The 13,044-nt window shown below is 36.6% G+C and overlaps 1 protein-coding gene across 3 annotated transcripts in view; it reads right to left on the bottom strand.

Moving 5' to 3' along the window:
• Nucleotides 1-13,044, bottom strand: part of F8 (coagulation factor VIII) — a 191,145-nt gene that overhangs the window by 92,839 nt on the left and 85,262 nt on the right. For all 3 annotated transcript variants that reach the window (XM_003943925.4, XM_074391879.1, XM_074391880.1), the window contains exons 10-12: nt 11,535-11,628; nt 5,338-5,552; nt 3,401-3,551 (exon numbers count right to left, since the gene is read on the bottom strand). In XM_003943925.4, the coding sequence (XP_003943974.1) occupies nt 3,401-3,551; nt 5,338-5,552; nt 11,535-11,628 (460 nt within the window). The remainder of the gene's footprint in view (nt 1-3,400; nt 3,552-5,337; nt 5,553-11,534; nt 11,629-13,044) is intronic.

Genomic DNA, 13,044 nt, shown 5'->3' with positions numbered 1-13,044 from the left:
ATGGAGTTTCACCATGTTTGCCAGGATGGTCTTGATCTCCTGCCCTCGTGATCCACCCACCTCAGCCTCCCAAAGTGCTGGGATTACAGGTGTGAGCCACCACACCTTTTAATTTCATACTATCTGGTTTATTCATTAACTTGCATAACAGTTACCTGAAATCACTGGAATGTAAACCTTCCTCAGGCTTAATTACTAGAATGGCTAATTCTTCACTATCCACTCTTTTTAAATTTATATTTTAATTGAAAGGGAAAAATAGATCTATTTATGATGTACATCACAATGTTTATATATATATAATATGTTGGAATGGCTAAATCAAGCTATTAACATATGCATTACTTCACATACTTATTTTTCTGGTGAGAACACTTGAAATCTACTCTCACAGCAAGTTTCTAGTATACAGTAGATTGTTACTAACTATAGTCACCATGGTGTACAATAGATGTCTTTAATTTATTCCTCTTGTCTAACTGGAATTGTCTGGTAAAGTCTTTATCTCTCTTCATTTCTGAAGGACACATTTTCTGGGTAAAGTTTTCTCAGTTGGCATTCTTTTCCTTCAGCACTCTGAATATATCATTCCACCCTCTTCTGACCTTTGAAGTTTCTATTGAGAAATCTGTTGCTAGCCTTACTGGAATTTCCTTATATGTGACTTGCTTCTTTTTTTTTTTCTTTCAGGATTCTCATTTTGTCTTTGATATTCGATAGTTTGATTGTAATGTGTCTTGGTATTCTCTTGTTTGAATCTAATCTGACTAGAGATCTTTGAGCTTCTTGTATGTGGATATTTACATCTTGCCCCAGATTTGGAAAGTTTTCTGCTGTCTTTCCTTTAAATACACTTTCTTACATTTTGTCTGTCTCTCCTTGTAGTTACCCACATACAAAATTTGGTGATCATCCATGAATCCTCTTGATCCTTTACCAAATATAGCTAATTATTTACCAAATCTTGTGCATTCTGTCTTCTAAACAAATCCTGTCCATGTCCCTTCCTCTTCATTCCTACTGCAATTTCCCTATCATTTGTAGGATCCATCTACAAAATAAATCCTAAATCCTACAATTTTTCAAAACACAAAATTATAAAACAAACACCTAGGTCGTGAAATACAATATTGCTGGTATCCCCACAAAACACATGTGTTCATTCTCAAATGAATTCTTTCTAAGAGGTAGTCACTATGTTGTCTTTTATGATAATCATGTCCTTACTACCCTTCATACTTTTCTTCCTGTGTATTCCTAAACAATATAACTTAATTTTGCCCATTTTTGAACTTTATGTAAATAATATACTGTATGTATTCTTTTGAGACTTACCATTTTACTAAAAATTTTGCTTGGATATTTATTCATATTGTTGTATATAGCTTTATTTTTGTGAATCTTCATTGTCACACAGTATTTCATTGTATGAAAATAGATTATCCATTTTACTTCTAACGGAAATTTGAGTGGTTTATGGTTTGGGTCTCCCTCCTCCCGTTCTTTTTATTTTTCGTATTTTCTTACCCCTCTGCCTTAGCATCTTTCTCCCTGGACTCTTCCTCTCAAGATCCTTCCTTGTGCCTCTGTGTCTCCCCCTGTACTCTTTCTCAACTCCAATCTCTTCTTTCTTGATTCCAGACTCTTATTTCCACCAGAAGCTATATTAGAAATCCCAGAGGAAAAAAATACTTCTTTTCTCCCAATATCTATATCGTTTTCAGTGAAAATGTTTTTTGCTCTACTAATGTCACTATATATCTCGTTTTAATCACTGTCTCGATGAAAATGATATGCTTTAACTGTCCAGATACTGTGCTAGGCGCCCATTCTACTTGGAAAAAGATGTGGTGGGAAAGGAAAAAATGATGAATAGAAAAAAATAAAAGAACAAATATATAGTATATAATACAATAAGTAAATTATAAAATACAATATTCTATGAGGCTGAAGGAATTCTAAACCAAAGCCATGATGCTGGAGAGAAGGAGAAAAGAAAAAAGCTCTGTGCCACTAGAATTAAATACTAAGCACTAGACTCTTGCACAAATGTCAAATCTGAATCATTCAGAAGGAAAGCAATACCCCGCACTATATAAAAAGTTAAAATGCAACTAAAAGGACTAAACAAACTCAAAATTTTTAGAATAATGGATAGTAAAGGACTTTGGAGAATAATAGATTGCTATTACTAAAAATCAGGCTCAATATGAGGCTCAACCCAAAGCTAAAGGACTAAAGCTTTGAGATGAGGGGAATAGAACTGAAACACATGGCACATTCTGGTAGGTGAGTATAACCCACATTATAACTTTCCAAGGTTCTCAGACAGGTAGGTGGTCCATACATTTCGTTCAGGAATTTTAGTTGCATCCAGTGGGACACACAGGGAAATGTGTGCTCACTCCATCTTAAACATCTTAATAATCAGAATTTTAAAAGGCATATGTTGGTTTTGAAAAGACTATATTAGTTATCCACTAATACAGCATGAGAACACTCTTTTATTCACAAGCCCACTGGTAATTATAATTTTGGCAGTTTCATGGGTATAAAGTGCTATCTCATTGTTATTCTATTTCGCATTTCCCTGTAGGATAGTGTAATTGGAATTTTTTGTATCATATTTTTGACCATTTAGATTTGTGGGTATATATAAACATATATGCATGTGTATGTATGCATGGGCTGACTTGTGTTACCCCATCCCAAATTTATACCTTGTAGTACTAGACCCCAGTACCTCAGCATGTGACTATACTTGCAGATAGTGTCTTTAAATAGGTGGTTAGTTAAAATAAGGTCATTAGGGTGGGCCCTAGCCCAACATTACTTGTATCTTTATTAGAAGAGGAGATTAGGGCAAAGATATACAAAGGAGAAACCATGTGAAGACAAGGGAGAAAGCCATCTACAAGACAAGGAGAGAAGCCACTGCCCGCATCCTGATCTCAAACTTGTAGCCTCCAGAGCTGTGAGACAATAGATCTCTGCTGATGATTAAGCCACCCAATCTGCAGTACTTTATTATGGCAGCACTAGAAGATTAATACAATGTATGTATGTTTTTATATATGATTATGTAATTATAGGAAAAAAATATGTTTTAAAATGTGTTACCTGGACATAGAATGGTTGGTGAAAAGTTATAATATAGAAAGAGATGGGGAATTAAAAGGGAGGGGGGAACCAAGTAAATACTGAAAGGAGAAAATAGTGACCAGATTTTAAAAATATGGATTATACGATCACATGTATTTGTGTACAAATTAAACATTTTTAGGTAACATAGTTGTTAGATTTATATGCACATACAATTCATTCATTATCTGGACATCACTTTGGTTACATCAATTTTCTTTATCCAATGCTCACTGGACTTAAGTGCTGCTTTACTCACTGTGCATGATGTTGGAGGCTTGGAACTCTGGATCCTCAAGCTGCACTCCAGCTGCACTGGGGAGAAAGCGTTGCATATTCTCTGTGAGGTACCAGCTTCGATTCTCATCAAATACAGAAAATAGGATGACATTCCTCTTGTCTGACATCATCTGTTAATTACATATATTGAAAGGGGTAAAGAAATGCTACTGATGTCGTCAGGTAGGAGCTAGCAGTCTATGATGACAGCGATGGCATGCATGTGATATATCTGATCTTTTAGTTTAATTCCATTTCCTCTTAGGCATGTACCAAGGCTTGGGAGTTGGGGGTGGGTGCTATGAGCAGTGAGTATATGCTTACAGCAGATGTGTCCCCAGGACAAGAGGGTGACTGATCCCACTGAACTTAGTTTTTTCTGTACCCAAGGCCATATGCTGGCTAATTTTTTGGTGCAATCTACAGCCTTATTCTCTCCATGTTCAGATTAGAAGATTTAACTCTTTAAAGACCCAAGTGATTATTCGGTGCCTTTGTTAAACAAGTTAGTTAAGTCAAATGAGATAATGACTTTGCTAAACTTCCATCTAGCAACTGACTTCCTACAAGGCTACAAAAAATTAAAAATAGAAAAACAGAAATCAAATAACAAAGATAAGGTGAACCACAAAAATGTTGAACAACACTAAAACCTTAAATTTTCTGTTTAAAACATTCAAATTTTTTTCCAGAAGAGCAGTTTGTATATGAACCAGATTTATGAGTTAGTGCTTGCTAATTGGATCTGCTAAGATTTCATACGTAAACCTCACTAATATGTATAAACTTCATTTTTTATAATCCATAGCTATAGAAACCAAAATACTGAAGGGAGGAGACTGGAGAATATAGAAGAATATTTCAGTTCTCTTTCTGAAACTGGCAAAAAAACCTGTAATTAGGAAAAATCAGTCAGGACAAGTACTTGCTCTAATTTATACTTCTCTGAGTTTATGTGCTGCATGTTTTATTGGCACCAAAGTTCATATACTTTACTCTCTAAACAAATGAAATGTTTTTAGACTAGTAGGGATCTTATGTATCATAAATATAATCAAGTAGACATGTAGTCAAGCCTCAACAATACAGCAATGAATTATTCTGGGGCCAAGCAATGAGTTTTTGTGAAGTTTTTATGAGGTTCTGTTTTTCCCTGTGTTTTGCCCAAAAACATTTATTAAACTCTTTTTTTTATTTGAGACAGGGTCTCTCTTTGTCACCCAGGTTGGAGTGTGGTGGCACAATCTTGGCTTACTGCAGTCTTGACCTTCTGGGCTCAAGCAATCTTTCCACCTCAGCCTCATGAGTAGGTGGAACTACAGGCACAAGCCACCTATCCCAGGCATTATTATCTTTTTTTTTTTGTCGACACAGGGTCTTACTGTTTTGCCCAGGATGGTCTTGAAATCTTGAACTCAAGCAATCCTCCTGCCTCAGCCTCCCAAAGTGCTGTGACTACAGGTGTGAGCCACCGCATCCAGTCTATTAAGCTCTTACTAAGTGCCATGCACTGTGCTATATACTGCAGACATGTTAATTTTAAGGTGCTTTTGAGTCACCCATAAGAGGATTTGTCCATGGGAAAAATCTAGGCTGTAGATATAAATTTGTGGGTCATCTGAAAATAGGTGGTAATTGGACATGCAAAAATGGGGAGGATCACCTAGAGAGAGCTAAATCCCAGACTAGAAATGAGTATTATAGGAAGAATCTACAGCCTACATTCTATGGCTATCCATCCAGCCGGCAAGTTTACTACACTAAACTCAAATTCAGTAAAAGCTAACCTCCTTTCTTTTACTGACCTATACTGCAAACCACTATATTTTCTTCAGGTTATAAGGGGACATATACTGAGAATTTATGTGCATCTCATTTTTAGCTTCAAAGCTAGCACTTGGAAAGGCAAGAACTCACCTGGTTTCCTCTTTGATCTACAGATTCTTTGTAGCAGATGAGGAGAGGGCCAATGAGCCCTGAAGCTAGATCTCTCTCCATATTAATGAAACTAGAGTAATAGCGTGTCAGGCACCGAGGATCTGATTTAGTTGGCCCATCTTCTACAGTCACTGTCCATTTATATTTGAATATTTCTCCTGGCAGAATTGGAAAATCCTTCAAATGTTTTACACCTACCCACAAGCAAACCCAGAAATAGCTCAATTAGAGTACAACAAGCCACATATTGGTAATCATGTTGTTATTGCAAGGGTTCTACAAATCAGCAAGTGGAAGCTAATGTCACACATTATAATTTTAAGATTCACACAATTTTTTTAAAAAAAGTAAAAAGCTGTCATTGATGGATATTTGGGTTGGTTCCAAATCTTTGCTATTGTGAACAGTGCCACAATAAACATACGTGTGCATGTGTCTTTATAATAGAATGATTTATAATCCTTTAGGCATATACCTAGTAATGGGATTGCTGGGTCAAATGGTATTTCTAGTTCTAGGTCCTTGAGGAATTGCCACACTGTCTTCCACAATGGTTGAACTAATTTACACTCTTGCCAAACTTAAAGTATATATAAAAAAAGTAAAAAGCTGTAATTGATTAACTGATTCACTGTGAAAGCTTCAGGTCTGAATATATGCCAAAGAGCTTGGCATTGGAGTTTTAAGATGCAGTATCTGACCTCTGTGAGAAAAGGAAGCAAGAACTAAGATCTGCCTTCAGGGTAATGGATCCTTAGGACAAGAATTGATTTTAGTAATTAAGCCTCATTTTGGGTATGTTTAGTACCTGAAGATTCAATACAAATCAAAATTGTAATTTTATATTCATTCTAAGCTCTTCCTCATCTCACTAGGTTATGCCTGATCTATGGTTAGAGAACCTATAGAAAGGGAATGGTGTTGAGGTCAGGAGTTCGAGACCAGCCTGGCCAACATGGTGAAATCCTGTCTCTACTAAAAATACAAAAATTAGCCAGGCGTGGTGGCAGGCACTTATAATCCTAGTTACTTGGGAGGCTGAGGTGTGAGAATCGCTTGAACCCAGGAGGCAGAGGTTGCAGTGAGCCAATATTGCACCAATGTACTCCAGCCTGAGCAACAGAATGAGACTCTGTCTCCAAAAAAAAAAAAAAAGAAAAAAAAAAAAGAAAAGGGAATGGTGTAGTATGTTCTTTCAATATTTATCAGCCTTCTCTTCCCTTTTCCAGGAACTCAGGGTGAGGGAGGGTAGATATTAGAAGAAAGGGCAAACAGAGCTGCTCTATCTTTGACACTATTTGGTCATCAATGTTCTCTGTGTAGGAGGTGCCCAAATGCTGGGCTTTTCACAGGATACATGTATAGTTTCTTTAGAGTTATCATGGGACCTGAGCACTACATAGTTCTATGTCATGAGAGATGTTTCCTTCAGCTATCCTTCTGCAACGCTCCTCTCCGCATCAACTCTTATTACCTTCAGTGATATATCCAAGACTATTGGTTCTGCTATCTCCTCAGCCTGCTGAGCTGCGTTCGTGGGCAGAACATCTTCAAAAGAGATAAAGCCCAGCTACTTTCAGCAGTATTCGCTTGTTACAGAGGAAACTCATGTCAAACAGAAGAAAGACAAACTGCTCCACTCTTGCCCTCTCTTCTTGCCCACTATTATGGGCATTACAGACTTCAAAATTCTCCATGGAAAAAGCAGGTTACCAGTAACTGTATCACGTATGCCTCCAAATTTGAGTATACACATTCAAAATCTCCCCAGAACTCTGTAACTATGCCCTTCTTCCATAAAGAAATGCAAATAAAACTGGCATTAGAATTCTTATCAGCGATAATAAATATTAGAAAAAAGTGGAAGGAAAAAAAATTTTTTTGAGATCGAGTCTTGCTCTGTTGCCCAGGCTGGAGTGCAGTGGTGTGATCTTGGCTCACTGCAACCTCTGCCTCCTGGGTTCAAGCAATTCTCCTGCCTCAGCCTCCTGAGTAGCTTGGATTACAGGTGCGCACCACCATGCACAGCTAATATTTTTGTATTTTTAGTAGAGACGGAGTTTCACCATGTTGGCCAGGCTGGTGTTGAGCTCCTGACCTCAAGTGATCTGCCCGCTTTGGCCTCCTAAAGTGCTGGGATTACAGGTGTGAGCCATTGCACCTGGTGGAAAAATTTTTATAACCAGTCTGTCTATCCATCATGTGACACTGAAGGATTCAGAAAGTTTACCCTCTTTGTACTACATATTTAAAGGTTACTTGAGGATATATTCCAGAAAAACAAGAGAATAAATAAAAAAAATAGAAATGTACGAGAGAAGAGAAGTTAATGCCATTAACTGCAAGAATGTCTTTAAGAAGAAAAACGTTTGGTCCCAGCACTCTGGGAGGCCAAGGCAGGCAGATCTCTTGAACTCAGGAATTCAAGACCAGCCTGGGCAACAAGATAAGACCCCATTTCTACATAAAAATGAAAAAAAAAATTAGCTCGGCATGGTGGCGTGTGCCTGTGGTCCCAGCTACTCAGGAGGCTGAGGTGGGAAGATAGTCTGAACCCGGAAGGCGGAGGTTTCAGTGAGCTGAGATCGTGCCACTGCACTCCAGCCTGGGTGACAGAGCGAGACCCTGTCTCAAAGAAAAAAAAAAAAAGATTTGGATGCCAAGCAATAAATGGAATGATTAAGAAGCTGAAAGATCTAAGAAATATGGTGAAGAAGCATACATTTCTTTTCCTAATAAAAGAAAAAGTCTTACTTCAGTATACAGACACAAATATTATAACATCAATATGGTCCTAATATAAAAGCTAAAATTTAGCATGATATCAAACTACTGATGGGGAATAAGGAAGGAGAATTTATTTGATCTTTTTATTTTTTTGACATGTTAATTTTACATATTTATGGGGTATGCAGTAATATTTCAATACATGTATACACATCTAATGATTAAACTAGGGTAATTAGTACATATCCATCACCTTAAACGTTTATCATTTCTTTGTGTTGGGAACATTCCAAATCATCTCATCTAGCTACTTGAGAATATATGTCATTGTTGACTACAGTCACCCTACAGTGCTGTAGAACCTTAAAACTTATGCCTCCTATCTAGCTGGAATTTTGCATCCATTAACCAATCCTTCACTATTTCCGCCTCCCCTTCCCCTCTTTACCCTCTAGTAACCACTATTTTATCTCTACATATATGAGATCAACTTTTTTCCTTCCACATATTATTTTATCTTAATAGTAAAATCACTTGAGCTGTAGAAAAGAGTAATCATACCATATTACCTAGTTCTGCAGTTAACATTTATAAAAAGAAACTCAAATATTAAAATAATACAAATGCTGTTTTTAAATTTTTTAAGTTTTAGAGAAAACATACAAAGCAAGGAAGAGTTATTTCAAATTACAGTACAAAATGTAAATGTTAACAAGTTGTTTCATAAAAGTAAAGGAATGGCTAGCAGCAGTAAAGAAAGGAAAGGTTTGTGGGGAGGAAAAGTAAGGGGTACAATTTTTAACATCCTTAATTTACAAAATACGGAGTCGAAATATATTTTCCAATCATGATTGGAAAAATCCAATCATGGATTGAAAATATATTACTAAAAGTGGATGTTTAGTATATTTTTAAAGTTCTAATGATAGCCAATGGAGGAACTGAAAACACAGATAAAACCGAAACAACTTGAATGGAAAAAAGCACAATGTTAAGTACTCACTTCACACAAAACAAAGTAAGTATATAATGTCTCAAGTTGAAAAGCAAAGAGTTAGCAGTATAAGTAACTTTTTAGAGATGTAGAGATAACCACCAAAAATCAAAAACAGAAATTCTTAAAAATGGATGCCTCTAGGGAGGCAGCCCTTTTGTAGTTGTAAGCATACACATCTATTATTTTGATAAATATCCAACCAAAATTAAAGAATAGAAAAAATATACATAACATCCAATCTACTAAATACATATATATAAATATAAATATATATATGTATATATATATAATAAAGCTACTGACAAAAGAAATAAAAGGCTAAAGTAATTGTAATTAAAATATAAAATTATCAGAATACACAAAGACATAGCAGTAGTAACACCCCCTATTGAAAGGCAGAGATCGGGCATGAAAATAAAACCCATATGTACGCTCTTTTCATGGGCCAGGACAAATACAAACTGAATAAAAATATGAGAAACTAATATCATGAAAAAGATAAATTAGGTAAGCATATGTGGTAATACTAAAACTGGTGAAATAGAATTCAATTTAAGGAACAAAAAACCAAGGGAGCATTTTTATTAATAAAATCTACAGTTCATGTGATATGTCATAAATCTTTAAACAACAAACAACATACTAAATAAAAACTGGAGTCGTGAACTATTTAGAAATATAAAGAGATTACTAGATACCAAAAGTCTGGAATATAGCCTAAAAATGTATTCAGAAAAAAAAAATTATCTTAAATGCCAAAAGAACCAGCTTCAAGATTTTAGGGCATTTATAGCAGTTGCAGTGGAAAAGTGCCAATCTCATTGGCTGTGCAATATCTGAACATCACCACTAGGTACCAGGAAAAACACATCAGGTGACTGTTCACTAACTTACACAAAACATCACCTCACAATTACAACCATTTGATCTTTGACAAACCTGACAAAAACAAGCAATGGGGAAAGGATTCCCTGTTTAATAAACAGTGTTGGGAAAACTGGCTAGCCATAGGTAGAAAGCTGAAACTGGATCCCTTCCTTATTCCTTATACAAAAATTAACTCAGGATGGATTAAAGATTTAAACATAAGACCTAACACCATAAAAGCTCTAGAAGAAAACCCAGGCAATGCCATTCAGGAAATAGACAGGGGCAAGGACTTCATGACTAAAACATCAAAAGCAATGGCAACAAAAGCCAAAACAGACAAGTGGGATCTAACAAAACTCCAGAGCTTCTGCACAGCAAAAGAAACTATCAGTAGAATGAACTGGCAACCAACAGAATGAGAAAAAATTTTTGCAATCATCAACCCATCTGACAAAGGGCTAATATCCAGACTCTATGGAGAACTTAAACAAATTTATAAGAAAAAAACAACCCCATCAAAAAGTGGGCAAAGAATATGAACAGATACTTTTCAAAAGAAGACATTTATGCAGCCAACAAACATATGAAAAAATGCTCATCATCACTAGTCATTATAGAAATGCAAATCAAAACCACACTGAGATATCATCTCATGCCAGTTCGAATGGCGATCATTAAAAAATCTGGAGACAACAGATGCTGGAGAGGATGTGGGGAAATAGGAACATTTTTACACTGTTGGTGGGAGTGTAAATTAATTCAACCATTGTGGAAGATGTTGTGGTGATTCCTCAAGGGTCTAGAAATAAAAATATCATTTGACCCAGCAATCCCATTACTGGGTATATACCCAAATGATTATAAATCATTCTACTATAAAGACATATGCACACGTATGTTTATTGCAGCACTGTTGACCATAGCAAAGGCTTGGAACCAACCCAAATGCCCATCAATGATAGACTGGATAAAGAAAATGTGGCACATATACACCATGGAATACTATGCAGCCGTGAAAAAGGATCAGTTCGTGTCCTTTGCAGGGATATGGTTGAAGCTGGAAACCATCATTCGCAGCAAACTGACACAAGAACAGAAAACCAAACACCACATGTTCTCACTCATAAGTGGATGCTGAACAACGGGAACACACGGACACAGGGAGGGAAACATCACACACCAGGGCTTCGGGGTGGAGGGCTAGGGGAGGAACAGCAGTGGGTGGGGGGATTGGGGAGGGATAGCACTAGGAGAAATATCTAATGTAGGTGACGGGGTGGGGCATGGATGCAGCAAACCACCACCATGGCATGTGTATACCCCTGTAACAAACCTGCATGATCTGCACATGTACCCCAGAACCTGAAGTATAATAAATAAATTTTTAAAAAGTAATTAATAATAACAATAAAAGAAACATCACCTAAGGATTTCTATAATTGATTTTTATAACTTTAGACTGGAGCTTGAGGTCTAGCCAACAGCTGGAGAAAGGACCAACATAATTTTAGTTGTTATTGGTAATATTGATCTCATCTGTATCTACAGGTAAAAAAGACCTATAAATCGAGGGAATACTTACCTTTTGGTAATCTCCTTGAGTACAAAGGACGGACATCAGTGATTCCATGAGGGTAGATGTTATATGGTCGGCTTGCTTGATTCTTAAATATAATCTGAAAGTATAAGTGAGATCTAAGATCAAATTCTAAAACAACTAAAATCAACAAGAAAACTGTGGTCTAACTCCAGATAAATAAAAGTGGCCTCTATCTACATTATAGTAATTTAAGCCTAGATAAAACTCAAAATATTTGGTCTTTTCATGAAATTGTTTAGATATCTATGACTGTACCTTGGAATGCATGGAGGATTGGTTCCAGGATCCCCGCAGATATCAAAATCTGTGATACTCTGGTCTCTTATGTAAAATGATGTGGTATTTGCATATAACCTATGCACATACTCTCATGTACTTTAACTCATCTCTAGATTTCTTATAGAAACATAATAAAATATAAATGCTATGTAAACAGTTGTTATACTGTATTTTTTCTTTGTATTATTATTTATTGTTGTATTATCTTTTATCGTTTTGGGGTTGTTCTTTGAATACCTTCAATCCGTGATTGTTTGAATATGAGACTAGAAACCCATTGATACTGAAAAATAAAAATAAAATCTTAAGCATCCCCAAACAACTGAAGAGACCCCCTTCTTGGCCAAAGAGACCCCAGAGAAGGCTTAAAAACGGAATTTCTGACCATGGTAGGATGGGAGATCAGGCATGCCTTGTTACGCTCCCTCCCTCCCTAATCTGCCATTAGACTTTCTTTCTTAAGGGTTAAACAGAAACCAGTCCTTTCTAAAGATGTGCTGGATTCCCCTCCCTTTTTGCAGTTTTGACACAACAACTGACAAGCATTCCTTCTTGAGGAGAGACCAATGACCATGGACTGGCTGGCCAGTTTACAGAGGCTGCCTCTGTGTCCTTTGTTTCACCTTTTGACATATAGAGCCTAATTTTCATGAATCTAAATGTAAAGTCTCCACCCCAAAGGGAACTTGAAAAGTATGTAACATGCATGGTTGCATGTATCCCATCATAAATATTCACAACTCCTCCTGGAATCTGTTAAATATGTATACTTAACTAACTCATTCAGCATAACTTCCTATCTCATCCTTCGTTCTTCAAAGTGCTTGCTTCCACTTTCTACCAGAGGCTACACTTCCCAGCCTGCAACCCTTTTCACTCCAAATTTATGAACCTGTGATTCTTCAGTTGACAATGTGGAGGACTGACAGTACTTAGGTTTCTCTCTAAAGGCCCCTTTCCATTTCTTTAAAAATTGCTGCAGGAAGTATTCTCTGCACCTTCTCACACTAATTGAAATTTGGATGTCTGCTAAGGACACTGCTTCCCCTCAGCCTTTTTCATTATTTGGGCAGCAAATTCACTGATAATAGAGAAACAGATGGTGTTCCAGGAGATAAAATCTTCAGTGAATGAGCAGGCATGACCAAGAGGACAGTTGATCATAACATTAAGCAAGGGTGGCAGGTGGTATTGCCTGATTGCACCAGCTTTA

The sequence above is a fragment of the Saimiri boliviensis genome, chromosome X (genome assembly GCF_048565385.1).
Source record: "Saimiri boliviensis isolate mSaiBol1 chromosome X, mSaiBol1.pri, whole genome shotgun sequence".
NCBI lineage: Eukaryota > Metazoa > Chordata > Mammalia > Primates > Cebidae > Saimiri > Saimiri boliviensis.
This window is presented reverse-complemented; position numbering and strand designations above follow the sequence as displayed.